At 38.3% G+C, this 23962-nt stretch overlaps 1 protein-coding gene across 3 annotated transcripts in view; it reads right to left on the minus strand.

The window, feature by feature from the left end:
* Positions 1 to 21176, minus strand: part of pxn (paxillin) — a 34458-nt gene extending 13282 nt beyond the window's left edge. Inside the window, exons 1-4 of one of the 3 annotated variants that reach the window (XM_031896189.1) lie at positions 20908 to 21176; positions 5255 to 5463; positions 1466 to 1542; positions 1248 to 1387 (exon numbers count right to left, since the gene is read on the minus strand). In XM_031896189.1, the coding sequence (XP_031752049.1) occupies positions 1248 to 1387; positions 1466 to 1542; positions 5255 to 5463; positions 20908 to 20920 (439 nt within the window). In that variant the 5' untranslated portion in view covers positions 20921 to 21176. 3 annotated transcript variants of the gene reach the window in all.
* Between the last annotated feature and the right edge of the window lie 2786 nt (positions 21177 to 23962).

Here is a 23962-nt window from a genome sequence, read left to right on the forward strand (position 1 = left end):
GTCCCAATTTGGAGCTGTGATTAATGATCTTTATTCATCCTTGTTCTGGCTGCCAGAAGAAGATATAAAAAAAGAAAAAGTATGTTGATGTTTATTTTATGAAGCGGATGAAATTTAAATGCTGGTTACATTGCCTAGTACAAAGCTATCTTTAGTTCACAAAATGTGTTTTCTCCACAGGCAGAGAAACATTTATCCTGCCCCACATGTAGAGTGACAGTCATAAATATAATTTCAGTATACTCTGAGTACGCGGTGACAGGTGGTTGATCCCATTCATAACTGTTACTGCACACACCGTACAAAACACAATCTGCTAACAGAGTAGATTCCTGTTATTATAGGCCTGTTGTTACACACATGGGGCGGGATCAAGGGATCAAGTCAGATCAGAAATTTCTCCATCAGGTTATGGACTGCAATCAATGATGAACAATATTTGTAAAGCCCTAACATTTCTGAACTGGTATGGGATCCCTTATATCCAGGAGACAACTTTGTTCTCACTTCAACTTGAAACAATGTGGTAAGAACTAAGAGGACTAAAGGAATTGCAATGCTTAAAGAGAACTAAAGCATAACTAAAGAAGTAGGCTAGAAAAGTTGAACATTATGTTTTGAGCTTCTGTACCAGCCCAAGGCAAAGACATCCCTTTAGCAGGCAAGATCTGTGCCTCCAAAGATTACCCAGTAGCTCCCCATCTTCTTTTCTGCTGATTCACTGCACATACTCTGTGCTGCTGTCAGTTACAGAGCTTAGGGACCGACTCACAATATACTGTACTATATATATATATATATATATATATATATATATATATATATATATATATATAAGGCTGATTAGAAATGAATACTGATAATTACTACATTGAAGATCAGAAACCAGTGCAACTATCATCAGAATAATCAGCATCAACTTATATGACAGACAAACCTCATTTTCTGCTTGTTAATTTGCAATGACATCTAAGCTCGGCTTCTCAACAGCTGCACAGAGCACACTAAGCATACACTGTCCTGGACAATTCTAACAGAATCCAAGATAATAAAGCTACTGTGATGTGGCATTTCTAGCCATTTTCATCTTTAGGGCTTAGTTCTCCTTTAAAAATAACTTTAAAATTACTGAAAGATGTATGTTACTGTATTATGAAAAGTTGCTTAGAGTTACATTTTCTTTCATTGTGCAAAGAAAGAAAGAACTCCCTTTAATATTTTAATGGTACATTTCCTGATGTTCTCACCTGCAGACAAGCTGCTTGTTGGGGCTTGCTGTACTGCATTTAGTTCCAAGAGAAGACGGTCCAGTTCAGACAAATTGCTGCCCAATGATGAGCTCATAACAGTAGGAGATGGCTCTGCAGATCTCTGTTTATTGGGAAAACTGCAGCAAAAGGTAAGGAAAATAAGTCACCAAAAAGTGAGTGTTTAAAATGCATAGGTGTGAAATAGTCATATTTACCTGTACACATGTTCTTCTTCACCAAAACTTGGTGAGCCCGAAACCTCCTTGGCACCAGAAGAGCAGTACAAAGGGTTCTGAGACACAGGAAAATGAGGTGATTAACAGTTGCAAAACGAGAATTATTACTTTATCACAAGCTGTAGGCACTTACAGTTGCACAATTGTAGAAATGAAAAGACCAAGCCCCTGCACTGGTCATACCTACAAGCCCCAGCAGTGTTCACACCTGTAGGACCTCCAACTCAGACAGCACACCTCAGACAGACTGTTGGAGCACTGCCGGCATCATGTCACTATGTATACATAGTATAGTACAAACTGTTCATGTTGGTCATGATCAGTTACTTACATAGACATGACAGGTTTCCCTGTCTACTTCCCTACTTTTCCAGCCCTACCTGCGTGTGCCATACTCTGCCTGCCCTATGCTGCCTGTTGGAGGTGAAACTGGCAGGGGTTTGTTCTGGAAGTTTGTTAGCATTTGGAAATAGTCATTATATGGACCCTATGGTGTGTAATTATGTGCTGGGGTTGCTGTGCTACCGACAGGGGAGGAGGAGCCATATAGATTTAAGGGCATGTCTTAATATGACAAAAAATATGAATGACGTGTGATATCACTGCAGTGAGCACCAATTATTCAGAAAAATGTTTAAAATGTTGCGAGAGAAAAATTCTGGAAACTGTTTAAAAGACAAATTCACAGAAGTGGAGAAAGAGGTTTTTGAATACGGTGGGAATTGCTACAAATCTCTCTCCAGATTTATGTCTCAATATCACCACTTTTATAACTTCAACCCCAATATCTGAAGTAGGATGCTTGGGGAGGTAACTAAAATGGTGGCATGGAACCCTGTTTGTTTTTTCCCCAAAGCCTATGCTTTTTTCCTAAAAAAAGGGAGCACTGGTCCAGACAAAAAAAGTTAGTGCTTTGATTCACTGAGAGATGCCCAACATATTGGCACCCCCCAGTGAATTTGGGTTTCCTTGTCCTTTGAGCATAGTCCTATACATAATAGAACCAAAGCATTTTTAGACCAGACTTAAAGGAATAGTTCAGTGTAAAAATGAATCTGGGTAAGTAGATAAGCCGTGCAAAATTGTGATTTAAATATAGGTAGCCAAGTATGTAATCTATAAAGGCTGGAGTGAACAGATGCTGTCATAACCACAACAATAGCCCCAACATTACTTCCTCCTTTGTAGCTCTCTTAACTGTTATTAGTCAGTAACCAATCAGTGATTTGAAGGGGGCGGCATATGGGACATAACTGTTAGTTTTTTAATCTTACCTGTGTGCTCAGGATCAAAAGCAAACTAACTGAACCGTTATGTCCCATGTGCCTGCAAGTCACTAAGAGGTTAGAGAGCTGAAAAGAGGAATTAGTGTTCTGTTTTGGCTATTATGTTAGACATCTGCTCACTCTAAGCTTTATAGATTACATTTTTGGCTAACTTATTAAATTTTTGATTTTGTATGTCCTATCTATTTACCTAGTTTTATTTTTAAACTGAACTGTTCCTTTAAAGTGCCTCACTAAACACCATGAAAATAGACTTGAATTTCAAATGTTAGAACCATGTCTCTGATTTTGCTTATCTTCTTAATCAAAATAATATCCACAGATTGATACCTATTAAATATTGTGAAATGGTCGAGCTTTGTTTTAGTCTTGAAGGATGTAAGCTGTTAGCTCTTGGGTGGGTGTTGGTGGCTTTGTGCTTAGTAAAGTTTTAAAAAAAATTGCAATACAGATATATGTGAGTGTATACCTTGAAATGCTCCTGTACACTGATGTTCATAGACAAAATGGTAAGAGTAAGATACACATACAGTATATCACATATTAAGAGCACTGAACACAGACTTCAGAAGAATCTAGTGGTGGCAATTACATTTCAGCTGAAGTGCATTTTGAACATTAAATCATCCTATTGCATCAGAGGGTTCATTTGCACAGTTCTTTACAACAGGTGTTAAATTGCACCAATGCATATTTCTATAGTAACCAGTCAGCCTGTTCTAGTAAATCAGCATCTTTATCCCTAAGAGAGAGGGCATAGAAAAGTACAGACATAACCATACAGAAAAGCATACTGGGTTTGCGTAGTTGCCATTCAAAAGATTCATATAGATTGTGTGTATTTACATGCCTGTTATTTTGTATTGTTTTTAATATTAAAAAACAATGAAATGTTAGTAATGAATCCCTCCTATTCTAAAGGCATCTTATGTTAGCACTCACGGGCAGAGTTAGTCCAGTGTCCCTGGTGTCCTGTAGCAGAAATGCGCCCTCATCAGAAACCAAGTTAAGAAGTCGAGTGACGTCACTAAAATTTCTGATTCTTCAGGCCCACTGCCGCTGGCAGCCTAGAGTTGTGTTGGGTGCATTTTCATATCTGTGCACATGCTTGAAATCTGAAGCACTTTCTTTCAAATGACACGCTCCTGGAATCAGGGGAGGGGAATTTTCGCGCATGCGCATTAGTGATTAATAAGTAGACGGAAGCAGCACTGAGTTTATCAAGATGGAGGTGGTGGCCTGTATACTATACAGTATTATGGTATTTTAGCTGTGGGGCCCTGCTGGAACGTTTATGTAGAAGACGCTGATATAATTCGGTAAATAGATCCCATAATAGCCAGTTGATGTTATTCTATAATATGCCGTCCATATAAAAAGTTAAAATTAATGAATGTGATCATTTCATTTCATTGGGGGCAGTGGAATTTACCTTAAGTTCCTTAATTAATTGGGGGGCTCAGTAGAGTTTGTTTCTGCAAAGTTCTGCTTCGGCTTTTGCTTGATACACAAGTTACTTAAAATTTATTTAAGGTTACTTAATTTTTCCAAACAGCTTTTGCAGAAGTTCCCTAAATTGTGCAAGTTTCGGCTTAACTTTATGCATAACTTACACAATTTGCATGACTTTCGCAGTGCGACTGGGGCCCCTTACGAAATAACATTTCACGGGGCCCAGCACAACTGTAACCCATATTATTATTAAGTTAGAGAGGGTCCAAAGAAGGGCAACTAAGTTGATAAAGGGTATGTAAAGTCTCGAAAATGAAGAAAGACTGTATAGGTTGAGATTATTTATGCTGGAGAACATAACATAACTATGTTTAAATATATAAGGGGATCATATAATAATCTCTCTAATGATTTATTTACCAGTAGGTCCTTCCAGCAGACACGAGGGCACCCATTCTTATTACAAGAAAGGAGGTTTCATCCAAATATTCTGAAAGGGTTTGTTTTACAGCGAGAGCTGTGAATTTGTGGAATTCTCACCCTGAATCAGTCATACTGGCCGATACATTAGATAGCTTTAAGAAGGTTTTGGGTGGCTTTTTAGTGAGTGAGTGAATACAGGGCTATGGAAGATAGTTTATAGTACAAGTTGATCCAGGGACTGGTCCGATTGCCGTCTTGGAGTCAGGAAGGAATTTTATCCCCCTCTGGGTCAAATTAGAGAGGCTTCAGATGGGGTTTTTTGCCTTTCTCCGGATCAACTAGCAGTTACGCAGGTTATATATAGGCATAAAATGTTGAACTTGATGGACATGTGTCTGTTTTCAAATGCTGAAATGCTGATATAGCTTGCAGCTACACTATCACATTTAACATTTAGCTGCCCAACTTACTTAGCAAAAAATACTGACAGGGACCTGTATGCCACCCTGTACATCACTTCTTTTTCACTGAGAAAAATGTAAAGAACACCACTCATTCTTCCACTGTGATGAAAGTTAATATTCTGAATATAATCATTTAGATCTACCTCCTGCTGGATGGGAGTGTTGCTTGTCCAAGAATCTAGTGAATCTGGTAAAGTCCCATTGAGAGCTTTTGTTGTTGATGTAGCAGGTATCGTAATCTCTTGATATGTATGACATCCACTTGGAAATGAATATGGCGTTTCTTCTGCCAAAAATACTGGACGTTTGGATATATGGGAGGTGGTAGATTCCAGGTCAGCCAGCAATGCATCTATAATGGAAACAGCAGAAGGTTAAGACCACTGTAATGAGGGAAATGCCTAATATAAATATTAACTTGTTACTGATTGATAAATTAAAAACAAGGAAGCCATGAGTCAGGTGCCCTGACTTACCAGTATACCTTTTGTGGCTACATGTAGACAGTCAAGACTGGAGTGAGATTGTTCCAAGTTAAATCTTGGTAAACATACTTTTATTTATTAAGAAATGAAACATTTTGGGGAATTCATTGATTTATTATAAAAAACAATCTTAACAAACATTATTAACAGGAAGCACAGCAAATCATGTTTCAAAAGTGCTATTGTGTTGTTCTGTTGACTTCTTAATTTTACATTTCAACGTATGGCATTATTTTAATAAAAGCTGGCTCTAGCATAAGCAGCACGAGAACTAATTTGATGATGTTCATTTCAAGGGAGGTAGCAAAAGCAAAAAACTAAAGAAACTAGTCACAAAGGCTTCCATTACTGCGACAAAGTTAATAGTTCAGACAGCAAAAGAAACTTGTCTGTTAACATGTTCCTATTTATACAACTACTAAAGAGAATACCCTGCCATAGACAATACTGAGAATTGCCTCTGCTAAAACACACATAGAGACAATAATCAGTAAATGCTCAGCATTGTCTATTTTAGTAGCCATGACAAGTAGCTGCTACTACTAGCTCTGTGTGTCTTCACCCTTAACCTCTGGTGTAGTTACAATGGTTACAGTTACAATCACAATTATACTTATGTGGTTAAGCGTATATCCATGGTTACTTTAACAAACTTGAAAAGCATTGTGTTGAATCTTACACAAAGAGGCACATCTCATTAATCAAGGAGAACTACTTGGACTTGGCATTCTTTACATTAAATTCCTTCTGTTTGGCTTATCTCTAGTTGCAGGTTTCCCTGCCCCATTTGCCACCACTATATACTTAACATATTTATGAACTAGCAACATTATAATGTGCAATAATTGTTGTAGACCTACATTTCTGTGTCTCATCTTCCTTTGGGAGCAAAGAAATTCTCTCTATAACTATTTGCTCATTCTAAGGCAGAAAAAAATTTGTGAACAAAATCTGCTCCTTTTAAATAATTTCCTTTGCTCTATGGAAGTGTCATAGCTTCTTGAAGCTAGCGAAGTACTTTTGTGATAGCTATTCAGTACAACTATTTTTAAAAGAGATTCCTAGTACAAGGGACCCCTTCAATAGAAACAATTATTCAAGAACTCCACATAAGCAAAGCCCAATCAATCCTACAATCCTTAATGTAGAATCCCATTCCAATACAATTTTTTGTAAAATGAAAGAAATTATACTAATATAACATTCCAATAAATATTTATTCAAAGTAGTTGAAATGCTAATGATGGTATAGATTGCCAGACAAACATTCTAGCCCTTTTCCTATGACTTTCTTGTTGTCTTAAATTAACTTCTCTTCTCACTCACTTCCACTATTACAGGACCTGTAGTGTTCTTGATTGGCCTTTTCACCAATGGAGGAGTGTATGACTGAGTGTAAGTAACTATCTTTACTTTAGAGAAAGCCTCTGAATTAATGGTTTGTGCGCATCACGATTTGTTTTGTGCACTGGCATCAAAATTTTTGTGTGTATGCACAAGTGCACAGCTTAGAGGGAACACTGTGTGTCAGAATCTTTCAAGTTTTCCAGTAATGAAAATATAGTCTTAACAGGTACTAGAAATTCCCCAATCAACGTGTTACTGCTTTGTTGGGGAATAAAAGCAGGCCAAGAATCAGGCCCTACGCTGGCATTATCCTTTCCCTGTGTGGCACATGGAGCAGATTATGGAACGGGAACGTTTAAGTATGCATTTTAGTGCCAAATTTCACTCCATGTGCCTGCACCCAAGGCCAACGCAATGGCTTCATGTGCAGGCACAAGGAAAGATGCTTCTGGCATTAGCCTTATAATAAATCCTGACCCAGTATTTAAATAATAAAACCTTAGCATGGCAGAGAAATGGGACATATGTAATACTGTAGCTATTATTATATTAAGCGCAAATGCTTACTAAAATGAAGGAATGGCCACTTCACATTAAGAACATTTACAGGGTTAAAATGGCTTGGAGCGGACTGCATAGCCAAGAAACTACACTCTACTCAGATGCAGTATGAAACATAAATGGAAGATGTGTGACAAAAGTGTGGGCAGAGCTGGCTTGATCTCAAGCAGCTTATTATTGACACATCATTTCCTGCAGTCAGTACAAAGGTCTGCTTTATAAAAAGAAAGAAATTTTATACCGGTGGCAGTTTTCCTAATAATCTAGAATATATCTAAGGCAAACTAGTAAACTTACTAAACAGATGCCTCCCACATGTAATAGCTCAATAATGCAGGGCACTGCTGCCAAGGCGTTTTCTGTTGGACAAAGGCTCTGACACACTCGGCTAACAAAAGTAACCCAGTAGTGAAACACAGAAGTACAATGTCTTGCATATTTTCTTGTCAAATGAATTACTCCTCCCCCTCAGATTATACCCCTCAACATCCTACCCACCCCCAAACAATGTGCAAATGTAAACTTTACCTTAGGTCAGTGGACCCTATTTGGACCCTTTAAAGGAAAAGTAACACTAAAAATGTTTAAGTAAAAAAATCTATTCTGCCCTGCTCCAATAATTGCCCTATCCTGCACACCATTTATTATTTTGAATGCTTTATTATATCGATTGTTGCATAGTGGATTCTGCCCTGCATCGCCATTTAGCCTTATTTCAAATAACTGGAAGCCAAGTTTTAGCAGGTATTTTCTAATAAAGCATTCAAAATAATAAATGGTGTGCAGGATAGGGCAATTATTGGGGCAGGGTAGAATAGATTTTTTACTTAAAACATTTTAGTGTTACTTTTCCTTTAAGTGCCACATTTATAGTAGCCCCAAAACACGAGCTAAATGTGTAACAGAGGCGTAGCACTAGGTGTAACACTAACAGATTTTAATGAACACTGTCTGACAAAGAATTATATGAGCACTGTGTTTTCAAGACTGCTATTGCCTGGTAAAATGCTTGTATAATTTCCACTTAAATCTATGGAGGACTATCTGGGTGCTCAGGCACTGTGCTATTAAGATGGTAAAATACATGTCACATAATGTGCTGGAAGTAGCACCATTTGCCATTATCATTACATCATCAATCAATATACTTGTTTACACACATCTCTGCCTATAGATTTACTTACGTGACAGACATATCACTTGTTAAAAAAAATGTTCCCATAAAACAACGTACCAAGAGACACAAATTAAACTGGGGCAGCATTTCAACCCAATACTTGGTTTACAAAAAGCTATGCACTGTTTTTTCTACTATTATTTTCTATTTAAGAGGTATCACGGCGACCCTCTCTAACAGCATACTGACCCATTTTTTTGCCTTAACAACTGTAGAGAAGGAAGTGGGTTAGAAAGTTAACCACTCCTTTAATAAGATTCTACATACATACATATATTTCAAATTTAGGGCTAAATAATACAATCAATAATGCAAATAATGTAACAAAGTATGGACATAACGAACATCAGCACAAGTAGTAGAGTGAAGCAGAGACATGCAGTGTAGGTATTGGCACTGTGCTGTTATGTAGTTCACCCTCAGGTTACAATTTTAAGTATACACCCTTCATTGGTCTCGTGTCCGGCATGTGACTAAATTCTCCACATGTCAAACAGAATAATGAAACAATGTGTTCCATTGCCTTGCTGTGGTTTTCAAACTATTAGTTCAGACCTTTACTATTACTACTGATCTTGTGCTTGTTAACTCTTGTTCATTCTGCACTCTGTGAGCAAGTAATCTTGTCTGACTTTCCCTCTCTAAATCACACTAATCATTCTACCTAGACTGCAACTTTCTATCAACTGGCCTATCTGACTCCCAACTTCATATACAAACAATAAAAGCTGCTGACTGGGCTCCTCCAGATTCATCAGGCCCCAGACATCATATATATACTGGGGAGGTTATAAAATTGCACTGGCTACAAAGCCACATTGGCAAGGTCCCCTTGCTAAGGGTCATGCCATTCTGATCATCCAATTTGGTCCAACACTATTGCAGTAAAATTCCATAAAGATCCATTTATTTGGCATCCTGATTAAAGGATCTTTCAGTGCATGCTTATCATAACTTAAGCATTTCTTTTAGAATCTACCTGCTGAACATTTTCTACCCCATTAAAGCAGACCTGTCACCCAGACATAACAATTTGTATAATAATAGCCATTTCCAAATTAAACATAAATATTGTTTTAATAAAACATCAATACCTGTTAAAGGTATTTAAAAAGCCGTCAATCAAATATTGTCTTTCCCACCTGTATATTTCAGGCAGTTACTTGCACTGCCTCCTTCCCCCAATTTGTCCAATAAACAAGATTTTGAGATGATGCAAAACTTTGCTTTATAACAGTTAAGGCAGTGCTTGCTGTGATTGTACATTTTAAAGCCTAAAGGAAAACAAGATTCTAATATTTATACGGTGTAAGTGAAGTTTATTTTTCCTGACTAGCACATTAGAGAAGCAAATAATAATTTACAAGATCTGGCTCATCTGTCTTATCTGTTCAAAGACTGTTCAGAACCACCCACATCCAATGAAATCTACCAGTAGGGGACAGTATATAACTAAACTAAATTGAAATGAGTCACCATAATAGAAGAGACTTTTTACGAAGAAAACGCACTGTGTGCTTCTGTAAAATATTGTGCGCAGTTTTACCACCTTCTATAAAAAGTGTTCTATTAAAGGGGATATATACCATAAATATTTACAATGCAGTAAACCATGTAAAATAATGTAAAATAGAAGGAAGTGCTTTTATTTTAATACCTTTAGCTTCAAATATGTCCATAACTGCTTGAAAACTGTGCTCTACCCGGACCCTATGCCAGCTTCCGGTTTAGACTCAGACGCTCAGAGAGCCTCTGGCTTCAGACTGGAGAGCTTGTGTATGCAGCTCTCATATAATGGCAGTTTTAGGAGGTAAAATGCTTTCAAAACATCTTTCTTTCTGCATCATTTCACATTTTGAGGGAGGATGAATATTATAACTGAATATGAACTTTATATAAAATGTCTCCTTTAAAGGAACAGTAACATCAAAAAATGAAAGTGCTTTAAAGTAATTAAAATATAATGTGCTGTTGCTCTGCAAAAAACTGGTGTTTTTGCTACAGAAAAGCTACTATATAAATAAGCTGCTGTGTAGCCATGGGGGCAGGCATTCAAGCTGGAAAAAAGGAGAAAAGGCACAGGTTACATAGCAGATAACTAGTAGATAAGCTCCATATAATGGGGGTTTATCGGTTATCTGCTAAGTAACCTGTGCCTTTTCTCCTTTAAATGGCTGCGCCCATGGCTACACAGCAGCTAACTTATATAAACTATAGTAGTCTTTCTGAGGCAAACACACCAGTTGTAGCAATGCAGGGCAACAGTACATTATATTGTTATTACTTTTATACACTTTCATTTTTTGGTGTTACTGTTCCTTTAAGGCAAGTGAAGGGCAGGCTTTGAGGTTACATTACATTAACATTTATTTATAAAGCGCCAACATATTCCGCAGCGCTGTACAATAAGTGGGTTACATACGTTGGACATACACAGTAACATATAAAGCAGTCAATAACCGATACAAGAGGTGAAGAGGGCCCTGCCCAAAAGAGCTTACAATCTACAAGGAGAAAGGGTTGAGACACAAGGTATGGGAATGGGCATGACCAGAGTTGTAAGAGTATTGCTAAACTAGATTAGGGTAAGCCTCTCTAAATAAATGTGTTTTTAGAGATTTCTTGAAGGCAGAGAGATTGGGAGAAAGTCTGACAGTTTGTGGGAGCGAATTCCAGAGAAGGGGGGCAGCCCTTGCAAAGTCTTGAATGCGAGCATGTGAGGAGGGAATGAGAGAGGAGTTGAGGAGCAGGTCAGTAGAGGAGCGTAACAAGCGGGTTGGATGGTACCTAGAGATGAGTTCAGAGATGTAGGGTGGGGTAGTTATGAACTGCTTTAAATGTGAGGGTCATTAGTTTGAATTTTATCCTGGATGGTAGGGGAAGCCAGTGCAGGGATTGGCAGAGCGGCATGGCAGAGGAGGAGCGGTTGGAGAGGTGTATGAGCCTGGCAGCAGTATTCATTATGGACTGGAGAGGGGACAGTTTGAGGTGGAAGCTGTTTAAAAAAAAAAATACAACTCAGACTCAAAGCCTGCATGTAGACAGAGAAATTACTGAGAGAGGGATAGTGAAGAATACCCTGATTATATTATAAATCATGCTTTTCTTTTTTTACTCAATTTTTTTTTAATTTTCAACTCAAAGGGAAAAGAAAAATGTACAATAAATTAAAACTTATACCAATTAGTGCAAAAAGATATTTTAAATGTTTAAATAATGTTTATATTTAAATACATTATATTTTAATTTTATATTTAGAATGCTTCTTATTTTAACGAGAAAAGGTATATATTACATTTTTGATTCTATCATCTTCCTTTCAGTACATACAAAATTTCTTATCCAGTATGCCATGACGTCAGAGGCAAATGCAACATGCAGTATTATTATCCAACAAAAAAGCTTTTGTTTTTAGTGAAAACACATGAACTTTTCCATGTACATGCATATAAACAAGAGAGCATCTGATTTAATATTACCATCATATTTTATATTACACTATGTAGGATCAGATTGTGTTATACATCAGGCAAAGTCTTTTGCTACTTTGTGTAACTGCATAAAATAAATGAGGTAAAAAAATCTTATCAAAGTCTGCCATATAGTTTAAAGCTGGCCATACACGCACCTATAATATTGTACGAAACCTCATTTCATACGATATTCAACTCGCCGATCAGGCGGGTTAAAATGGCGCCTGAGCAAAATCTATGTTCAGGGCTGAATCAGCAGCAGGAGGTAGAAATCCTATTGTTTCTACCACCGTATCTGACAATTCAGCCCTGAACGTCAGTGGAGGGTTGGAATGATCTTTCGTGTGACTGATGGTCGCATGAAAGATCGAAAATCCCCACGTGTGTGGCCAGCTTAACTTTAATTTGAGTGTTGTGATTTGTCATCTGTTTTAAGTCTCCAGTTTTATTATTATTGCAAAGTAACTTAGTTAGAATGGGAGATAAGGTACATTTACACCAGTGATCCCCAACCTGTGGCTTGTGAGTAACATGTTGCTCACTGACCCCTCTGATGTTGCTCCCAATGGCCTCAAAGAATGTTTTCAGTTTTTAATTTCTCACTAGAAGTCAAGATTTGGAGACATAGACCATGTGTACTGTCAGAGACTCCTGTAGTCTGCCAGTGATCATTGGGCTATCAAATAAACAATCACTTTATTGGTCATCCTCTAGGAAATTTTTTCATGCTTGCGTTGCTCCCCAACATTTTTACATTTAAATGTTGCTCATGGGTTAAAAAGTTTGGGAAACCCTGATTTACACCATGGCAAATGCTTCCAACAATGCATTAAAGGAAAAGTAACACTAAATTTTTTTTAAGTAAAAAAGCTATTCTACCCTGCACCAATAACTACCCTATCCTGCAAACCACTTAGTATTTTAAATGCTTTAATAGAAAATACCTGCTAAAACTTGGCTTCCTGTCAATTGAACTACGGCGATATGGCAAAGGAAGGAGCAGCAACCACTATGTGACGATTGATTGATCGAGCCTAGCCTTCTTTCTGTATAGGAAGGAGTCAGTGGATGCTGCACCTTCCTTTGCCGTATCGCCTTAGTTCAATTGACAGGAAGCCAAGCATTTAAAATACTAAGTGGTTTGCAGGATAGGGCAGTTATTGGTGCAGGGTAGAATAGCTTTTTTACTTAAAAAAATTTTGTGTTACATTTCCTTTAAAGCAACTGGATCCAATACAGTCAATAAACAAATATATGGTATGGAAGTTCCCTTTCTGCAGTACTAAAAAGTAAACAATGATAGGTGTTGGCCCTTTCTTAGTGACAATCTAAACAAATAGTTGCATGCATATAGTATCACAATATTTTATGAATACAAGCAACTTCTGCATTTTACACAGCATAGAAGTCATTCCATTACATACCCATTGGATAAACATGTTTGCAAGTGATAATGACCAAGAAAGATAATACAATTCTTCCATTTAGAAACCTGCACAGCACTGATTATACATACAATAATGCATACTGCTTTTTCTACTGATCTACTAATCACTAAGTGTTCATTTAAAAGGGAGTGCAAGCAGTTATAATACTCCCATATAGATCTTTTTCTTCCTGTCATTAATGTATTCATTTGCTCAGTGTGTTTCTGCTTTACAGCAAAAATACACCTCCAACAATTCTTTAAAGGAATACTGTCATGGGAAAACATGTTTTCTTCAAAACACATCAGTTAATAGAGCTTCTCCATCAGAATCCTGCATTGAAATCCGTTTTTAAAAAATTGAAATAGATTCTAAAGGCAGTTCTAATGTGTAGCGCTGGCTCTTTCTGAAAGCTCAGACTGAGGCGCAATGCACTGAGATGGCGCCTACACACCAATATTACAACAAAAAACAAATACATTTTTTGGTTTAAGAATAACATTTTAAATGGTACTTTATTTGCTTTAGTAGCCACGAATGACATTTCCTGGAATTAGACAACTTGTTCTCTACAAGTCGTCTACAAAAATCCCCAGATCCTTCTCAATTAAGAATCCCCCAAACATACTACCATTTATATTATAATTTTGCACTTGTCCACATTGAACCTCATTTTCCATTTTGCTTCCCAGTTTTCCAATTTTGTAAAATCGCTCTGCAAAGTGGCAGCATCCTGCATAGAACTTATAGTTTTGCACAATTTAGTATCGTCAGCAAAAATAGAAACAGTACTCTCTATGCCCACCTCCAGGTCATTAATAAACAAGTTAAAAAGCAAAGGACCAAGGACTGACCCCTGCAGTACTTCACTAATAACACTGGGCCAATTAAAAAATGTTCCATTTACCACAAATTATTATAATCTATCCTTCAGCCAGTTCTCTATCCACGTTTAAATATGTTTCAGGTCAATATTTCCCAATTTTATCATTAACTTTCTGTGAGGTACTGTATCAAATGCTTTAGCAAAGTCCAAGTAGCTGACATCCACTGCCATTCCAGCATCAAGGTTCCTGCAAGATCCGTTACACATTAAACCATGCTGGCACAAAGTTATAGTATTATGATTTGCAATGTATTCAAGTATCTTATCCCTTATTACCCCTTCCAAAAGCTTTCCTACCACTGATGTCAGACAAATAGGCCTATAGTTTTCAGGCTAAGAGTGGGATCCTTTTTTGAATAATGTTAGTACAATAGCAATTCGCCAGTGCCTCTGCACCACGCCACACCTTAATAAATCAAAGTGAAGACATTTGGCAATCACAGAGCTAAGCTTGTTTAAGACCCTGGGATGAGTACCATCCAGTCCTAGACCTTTGTTTACCTTTATATGCTCAAGTCTCTTTTGAATTTCCTCCTGAGTGACCCATGCATCAGTAGTTATAATACTAGAATTGGGTCTATTAAAAGGGAAGCCTTGATTAGCTGGCTCCTCAGTTGTACAGACAGATAAAAATAAGAGTTCAGAATTTCTGCTTTTTCCCTGCATCAACCAACTGACCCCCCTTCTTGCATCATTTTTGTACTATTTACATATTTAAAAAATAATTTTGTATTCTTTTTACTCCTAGCTGAAATACCCCTTTCCATTTCTATTTTAGCTTGCCTGATAGCTTTTTTGCATACTTTATTTGCTTCCTTGTACCTGATGAAAGTTTCTGCTGTCCCAGCTAACTTGAATGCTTTAAAAGCATGTTTTTTCTTACTAACATTGATGCTAACACTTTCATACAATCATAAAGACTAATACTGCAAATAGTCAAATAGTTGTGCCTCTGACCAACTTGCCGTTTTATGGAACCACTGATTCTACCATTATTGCTAAACCCCTATAGCACAATTTTTTTTAGTGCCCCATGTTCCTGAAAGCTTGAGGAAGATGTAAAGTTTCAATATATAATGGTAAAACTAAGTATCTAGTCTAAACCACAACACGGCCATGGTCTGCTAACAGGCATCTGAATTGCCCTCTGACAGTGTATACACATAACAGAAGTTTATATCTTAACATTAGATTAAGAATGGAATGCAAAATACTAAGATGAGAAATTAAGTACTTGCTAGGGCCCAGCCAGGACACTATTTGAGCCCTACGAGCACATACTAAATATGCCCAGTGTGTGGCCTAAAGCCTATCCAAGGAATCCACATAATTCTTATATGACATCATTGTAAGAATATCACCTGGCCCTTTAATGTGTAGTGTTTTATATTTTATGTAATATGTCCTGTACATTAAAAATGTTGGACAAAACCATTATGACAAAAGATGCCTGTTAGTAAGATTTTCTTCCATTATTCTCACCACATTGTCAGGTTAGTAAATTCAATATTTTCAAAATCAGTTTTAAGAGGAAAAAAGGAGTACATTCAGAAGTTGACACAGCTTGAAGTAACTAGAAATAACCACGACAAAACCCATGCAACTTTTCTGCTCAAACTTAAAAAAAATGCAACAGAACATGCCCATGTCTTAGAAAAAAATTCCCACACTGTTGAGAATCACATTGTTCCATTTATTTTCAATGAGACGAAAAAACTTGAATGCTTAATAAAATGGGAAAATAAATTAAAAAAAGGTGTTAGGGACAATTTCCAATGACTTCTATTGAAACTTGCCAACTTTTAATTGCCAAGTTTATTCTGGCAATTTTTCGCTGATTTTTTCTTTAATAAATACTCACTATTTGTGATTCTAAAGAATATTCTCAAATATATTTGATTTCTTCGCCTTGTTTTTTTTCTTGAATCATGAAGAATGTGCAAACACAAATTTTCATAAATTGACCCCTTATAGTGAAGGTTACCTAACCCCACATTAAAATTAATCAACTGTGCAATATTACAACATGGTTACTGAACTAGAAATCTGAACTAGAATACCTAATTTGATTAATACAGAATATATCAGTCACCCTGCCAGTGATTTACAAACATAAAATAAAAATGCCTAATACAAAATGTAATACCAGCCTGACCCATAATGCAACACATAAGCAACTTTATTTTTCCAGAAGAAAAATAGTTTATATGGGGGAATACAGAAGTAGGGGTAATGTAACTGAAAATAAATTTCTTTTCCAAACAAATTAAAAGGTGGATACCATTAGATTACATTCCACAGCTCCTTGAGTAATGCTGCCCCCAGGCCCTGTTCCTATCACAGAAGAGATGTGTTGTCTGCCAAAAGCAGTTCAGAGGAATTCTGACACTCCTGCATGCTAGCACATGCTTCACCTCCTCAAAGAGAGGAAAAAAAAATAAACCTCAAAAGAATTACTTTTCAAATCTTACAAGAGGCATTTAAATCACCACCCAAGAATTACATTCACATAAACTGGACTAGATATGCCACAACTGCCACAAAGTGGTACGGCATAGTTTGGCCCTTTCACAGTTAACAGCCAAAATCTCATGAAAGGAGGATTGTAGGGCCCTCGGACTTATCAGTCACTACCATCCCATGACGTACTGCTGCCCATAAACAGGAAAATTCACAAGCAACTTTCAAACTACAAACAGCTGTACAGAGCTCTGGTTTGCAGCTTTGGAAAGTGAAACAGAGCCCCCAGTGTCTTCGTGCCCAACAGACTCATTATACACCATGCTGAGCTGTAATCCAATCCAATGTAACATCATCTACTCATACTGTGAGTAACTGCACAGGAATGGAGAGACTATATACAGCATGCAATGGACAGAACAAACGCAGAAAAATACTGTATTACTCAGACATCCTGTGGCAGTGTGATTGTAACAGCAAACCCTAACAGAGCTTCTGCATGTGAAATACTAGTCCCTATTACTAGTCACATGGGAAATCTGAAAGCAGATCTTAAAATTAGATGGTTAGGAGCTATCAGTTGAAATGAGCTTGCTAAATTAATACTAGACTGACAGTAACCTGCCACAGTAGGAAGGAGAGTCAAGAATTGAATTACATTAGGGCTTCTCAAACTGTGAGGCTCAATTGCAAATCTGAAAAGGCTAGTGGAGATTTCTTGCTCCTAAAACATGTCAGCAGCCGCTGCTTCCTCTTCATACAAGTGTCCGTTTCCTTTCTGTCTGCACTGAAAGTCTAGAAGATTTGTATTTCTAAAATAAAGCTCTATGATACATTAACCTAAAGGAAAAAAATTGTAAGACCATATTTGACATCTCTAACCTAAAATTATAATTTGGTGACTATATAAAATGGGTGAAGGCTGGGTGCTGACTATGAAAAGCACTGTGACTAGTAACAATAACACAGTATCTTCATGTTTGTATTTATCATGGAATATGGTGGAAAACCCAAACCTAAACCACAGAACAGTCATAGTTGAAAACAGATAGAGCAAATTCCTCCATCTGGACAAACTACTGGAAGTGGAAGGAAGTAGCATTCAGCAATGCAAGGAAACTGTTCCTTCCTCCCACACCCCTCTATCTAGAGCCAAGTGCTCCCCTCCCCCAAACCTCCATACTGCCATGCAGTGTCATGTTTTTCAAAGGCAATCCCTATATATATTCTCTTTAAATACTAGCACATGAAAAACAAATGCATAACTTAAAGGAAAAATCATCCTTGCCACCCAAGGAGAAATGCAGGCTATACTCACAAGGACACCACAGAAGAAGGTAAAACAGAAGCTATTACTTATTGGAATGGACCAAGAATGTTTGTCATAACATATATTTGTTCAGTTAAAAGTATGATAGTAAGGGGTGTGATCCTTGATAAGTCAATTGATCAATGGTCAAACTACTGCACTATGCACAAGTATCACAGTCTGTTGCAGTCAGCTGTCCTAGAGGACAACAGTTAGGAAGAATGATTCATGGAAGAATATAATAATTATAAATAATCCTGATATAAGCAGTCAGTGAAGGGTTCTTTGATCATTTAATAAATGAAAAAAAGCTCCTGTACAGGTGAAAATCAGAGGCATCTTCAAATATATTTATTTACTATAAATTATATTTATAAACTGCTAGGAAGGGACACTGTTGATCCTTACAATAAAGAGCACTTAAGGGCTCTGGTACACGGGGAGATTAGTCGCCCGCGGCAAAACTCCCTGCTCGCGGGCGACTAATCTCCCCGAGTTGCCTTTCCTCTGCCATCCCACCGGCGAACATGTAAGTCGCCGGCGGGATGGCAGACGCGGCGAGGCGATTTCGGGAAATCGCCGAAAAAGCCTCGCGAGTCTTTTGTGATAGGAAACAGCTTATTTTCTCTGGAGGGGGATGTGACAACTGGCTCACATGTGGCTAAGACTTTACAGCTTTCTTCAGCACACCATTGTTTATGTATTTGAGTAGAATGGTCAAGCATAACTGCTTTAAAAATAAACAAATAGCATTAGGTCACAGTTTAATGATGGAGGATGCTATTTACTGCACTAAAGCAGTGCATTCTAATGAAAATTCAATGGATTCTGGAACACTCACAGAAAGAAAAAAAAAAGGTTTAATAAAGAAAGGCAAGTAACTGAAAATCTGTTTATAGAATACCATAAATAATTTTACAATTGCACCACACGGTCAAAACATGACAATAAAACAATTTAGCCTGGCACAGCAAACTCAATGAAAGTGCTGTCCGCCTGTGATAGAGATATATATATATATATATAAAATATATATATGCGCATCAGCTGTTCACAATAATATATTAACAAACAGGGGACTTACAATTAATAAACAAACAAGGGTTACAAAGTGATTCAAATTACTTATGTGGTTTAATATAGTTCAACATTCACAAAAAAAAAATTCCAAATAAAGTCACACAGGAAGTACAAACAATACTATAACTGATATACAGGACCTTGTATTTTGGCAAGGCACAGACTGGATTCAATTATATTGCATCTTCATACTGCAAAAGTAAAACCCTTCTTTTACTAATTAATTAAATGCAGAGTTATGTTTAGTCCCTTCAAATATGTATGCAGTTGTCAGCTGTAAATCAGATGATATTATAAGCTAAAAACAAAGTTCTAGTAAACACATGAAACTTACTCATTCCATTCCCATATGGATTAAACTATGCACCTATTGCCATATGGCTTAACTAAAGACCCCCAACAACACCCAAAAAGGATTTTGCTGCTTGGTAAACTAGCAGTTGCCGTTCAAAATCCCAAACCAGACCTGTTGGACTAATTATTTCTCTGCAAGTTACTCAAGCACTGTAGCACTATTTTCAGGGTGGAAATCCTTTGATGCCAGGGTTAAGTATTGACACAACATATGACAATAATGTTTTTAACAGCCTGAGTGGAACCTACAGTAGGGAAAACAGCCACAGCAAATGACGGAGCATTAGAGTTCTGGCTTCCTCTGGTCAGTCAGCCACACCTGTGGCCTTCCATCAGTTGTTTAACTAAAGCTCCCAGTATCCCATGGCAAACTTTGTGAAACCTCCAGCTGCAGCCCAAGGTTAGAAGTAAGTGGAAAACTTACACTTTGATTCTGATGTGTATTAGCAGTCTAATAGTGCAGCAGCTAAATTGCTGATTAGTTTATTAAATCACTTAACTACCCACCCACTATCCAAATGTCACCCAGATCTTACTTCTCCTGATTCCTGGTTAATGCCCTACCAGGAACCTAAATGTGTCCCCCAACCTAGGTTGCACCTAAGCAATTTCGATTGCATAAGGGGACAGCATAAAATAGTTTTTAAAAAAGTCATCCCTGCAGGCAATTCGAGTGAATGAAGCGCCCATGTCTGTAGTCTGTATCTCCTGCACATTACACACACCAGGACGGTTCAGAGCTTCCTGCGCTTTTGCCTGAGGAGAGTCAGCAACTGGTTGCGCACCCCCAAATCATATCCAGCACACACGTTCAATCCCAGCCTGCTCTGTCACCAAGGGTCAGAATGATGGGCCTCAAAAGTGTAAGAGCAGCCCGGGGGCCACACGCACAACACCCGTGACCGAAACAAGTGTTTGAGTAACAGTGCCACGCAGTTCCACTGGAAAGTGCACATTTCATATCTGATCCCAGTGTACGAACCAGCACTACAGCACACACAGGAACTGCCCAACACACTTACTCCTGTCACCGCACAAGTGACAGGAGGGCCGCGGCAGTGTCACACAGAAACCCTTACGGGGGTTCTATAAAAACAAAAGCGAAACACTGGGCAGAGAAGTGCTATAAGTACGAAGGAATCCAGCATGTCAGATTAGCATGCATCCAGAGAGTCAGTATATGGTGCAGACAATGTAACGGAAGCTTCTCTATTGCTTTACTGCTGCGGTCACTTACCCAGGTCATCCATGTCGCCTCTAAATGCCGGAGCGGTCCCGGGACTCTGGTCCAACTTTCAGACCTCACCGCAAGAACGCGCACCCGCTCCCAGCGTGCGCTGCCCCGTTACACGCAGAGCCACACCCACCTGTACGTGCGCGCCCCCGGCGGTACCCCACCCCTCTGCTAGCGCTGTCTCAGGAGGGAGGTACGCGCATACCTGAGGGAGAGCTGCAACACGTGGGAGCGGGGGATTCCTTGGCAGCCAGGATCAGGCAGAGGGAAGATGGCGACCTGTTGCTAGCGCCACTAGGGGTATCAAAGTCTGAGGAGTAGCTTATTCAGATTTGGATCTGCGGCTGTGAATTGGAGTTCCATGTATAATTAAACCTTACGAGGCTAATATTAGGTATTTAATGAATGAGCAGACAACAGAGTTAATCAGATAAGCAGTTGCCTGCTATCGCAATGAACGAAAGGGTTGAATTAACAAATGGGGCCTCATGGTAATTAGCTGGAAGTGGGAAACTACTTAACCTTTTTATTTGATTTTAAACTATTATTTTATTAAAGTTAGTTGGCCTGTGTGTAAATAAGATCTGCAGAAATGTGTCAGTGCCACATAACAGGAAATAAAATGTAAATGTTTTATGTAAACTTATCATCTTCTAGTGGAGATGTAGTTGTACCTTGGTGAAGGAAATACTTAGTATGCCCCCAACCTTGTGCAGCTATTTAACCCTAAAGCTTAAATGAGAGATATCATATATAAATTAAGAATGTCCCAGTGAATTATACTCCTCTAAATATAGAAGGATTGTGCTTAAAAAAGTTGTGTTTTGGACTGATGCCACCAAAACCCCATCTGTTCCACTTCTTGCTGGATGACCTGATAGGGAACTAAAGCTTGTGTGAGTGCAAGGCTGTGATTGGCTCTCCCCCTCCTGCTGTGCTTGTGGCAGGCACTGTTAGGACACGGGCACCCTTCATTTAAAACACCGACAGAAAACTGATAGGGTCAATAGGGGCCAATGAAGGGGTCATTTTTACAGATAGGATTTATGTTTAGCTCAAAGTAAAACCAGCACCATATATTATTCATAATTGCCTATGGTATTAGGGTTTTTTTCCATTTATACAATATTCCAAAATTAGTGGTGCAAGTCATTTGCACGGATCCTGTGACCAATCTGGAATGGTTTGAGAACCAATTACAAGGGCTGTGCTGATTTCTTTGTGAACTCAGATGCAACCAGTCTGCAATAATCACAGCGCAGCAGCTTGCATTTCTAGTGTATGTGTTAAGGAGGTTGAAAGAGTGAAAATTTGAGAAGAGTTGGTCTAAAGTTTTCTGATTGGCCCCTGGCATTACAGTCTGACATTGTTTAGCTTATCTTTTTTGGGACACAGGCACCAGATGGCACAAACTTAAAGCAGGAATCCTGACCACCACTGAACTCTAGCCTCTAGCCATGTTCCATTTGAGCACACAGCAATTGCAGGCTTGACATTTTTAACATTACTTTTTTCAAATTAAAGATTTGCTTTTCCCCACTACAGACATATAACAGCACTGTGGTTAGGCATCCTGGAAGGAAATAAAACAGATTAATTAACACAAAAGTAAAATAGAAACTACAAAAATAGTACTGATTTTGAAAGGGATTTTGGAAGTTTTTGTCAGATTATTTCTTATTGCACTGATATTTTTTCAGGTAAGCTTTATATTAAAATGGTTCTGTTTATTTATCCCTCTGCTCCCTCGCAACAAATTTATTAAACCCACCACCTCTCTTCCCTTATGAGGCATTATACTTTGGTTCTTTCCCTATATATTTTATCTATCTATTACATACTTTGGTGAAAGATCTAATTATTTTTGCTAATGGGATCCCCTCTTGTCCCGAAGGCCAGATGCAGTTGCAACCCTTACACCAGGAGCTATGTTGCCTTTTTATACAGTAATATTGCTTATTACAGTAAACCATAGTAATGAGGTGCAGTATCCATTAAGCACCTTCCTACTAGACATAATCTGTGTGCTCTTAGGGAAAAAAATCTGCCCTTGATTCTGAAGCAGAGGCTTCTACTAATTCCCTGTTGGGTAAATATTGATCCAGTATGTTCAGCAGCTTGTACAGTAATATGCATATTGAATTCAACCCTCCATATAACAAACTGGGCAAGAGAAACAGGGTTGTGTATATCACGTTTGTATTAAAGAATGCAACAAAATTGACTATGATTATTAATCCTCACCCAAACAGCATGCATGTGTTTTTACTGGCATATGAAGGCCTTTGGTCTAGTCAGCTTCTTATAATGTATGATAACAGTACCATTCTGGTTCACATACCAATGCAGCACGGCTGGACCACAGAGGTGAAAACTCCTAACACAGCTGTGTGGATACCTGTGCAATGTTGGGAGTTAGAGTTGACTTGTAGACAGGTTTGCATATAATTGATCTCCATAATTCAGTGCACAGTGGAACAATAATAATCTTCATTATCTTCAACTTTCCTTTTTTTACTTTTAAAATGCATCAGGTCATTTTGCTTCATGGTGAAGGAGCCATTATGGATGCTGACTGCAACCCCCTTCCTTGTCTTCCTTCCCAGACCCAGGGAGAGGGGACACAGCGCTAATGAAGACAGTATGTTCTGCAGCACTAAAAGAAGCAAACTTCATGTTAAAAGGCAGATTTGGCTCTAAAAGAAGAAAGAAAGGGTTACTCCACAGGGTTGCTAATTTGTTAGTCACCCCACAGTGAACATAATCACAAGTGCTAGGCTAGTGCTCCTCTTTTCTGGAAAACATACCAGCCGAGGGGGCTATTTCAGTGAGTGCTGTGCCTCCACTTCCAGTAATAGCAATCTCTTGCAGCTTCCCTGGTCTTTGCACTAACACAGTAGAGTAAACTTGGAACTTAGATGCAAAGCCAGAAGGTACAGACACCCAAGGCAAGGGCACCTGCTTGGCCATCTCCCAACTTGCCAGCAACATCCCACACCCTCCCAACCTATGGCTTGCCAACAACGATCTTATAATATCACCCGAGGCTAATCTTCTC

This window comes from Xenopus tropicalis, chromosome 1 (assembly GCF_000004195.4).
Source record: "Xenopus tropicalis strain Nigerian chromosome 1, UCB_Xtro_10.0, whole genome shotgun sequence".
NCBI classification, from domain to species: domain Eukaryota; kingdom Metazoa; phylum Chordata; class Amphibia; order Anura; family Pipidae; genus Xenopus; species Xenopus tropicalis.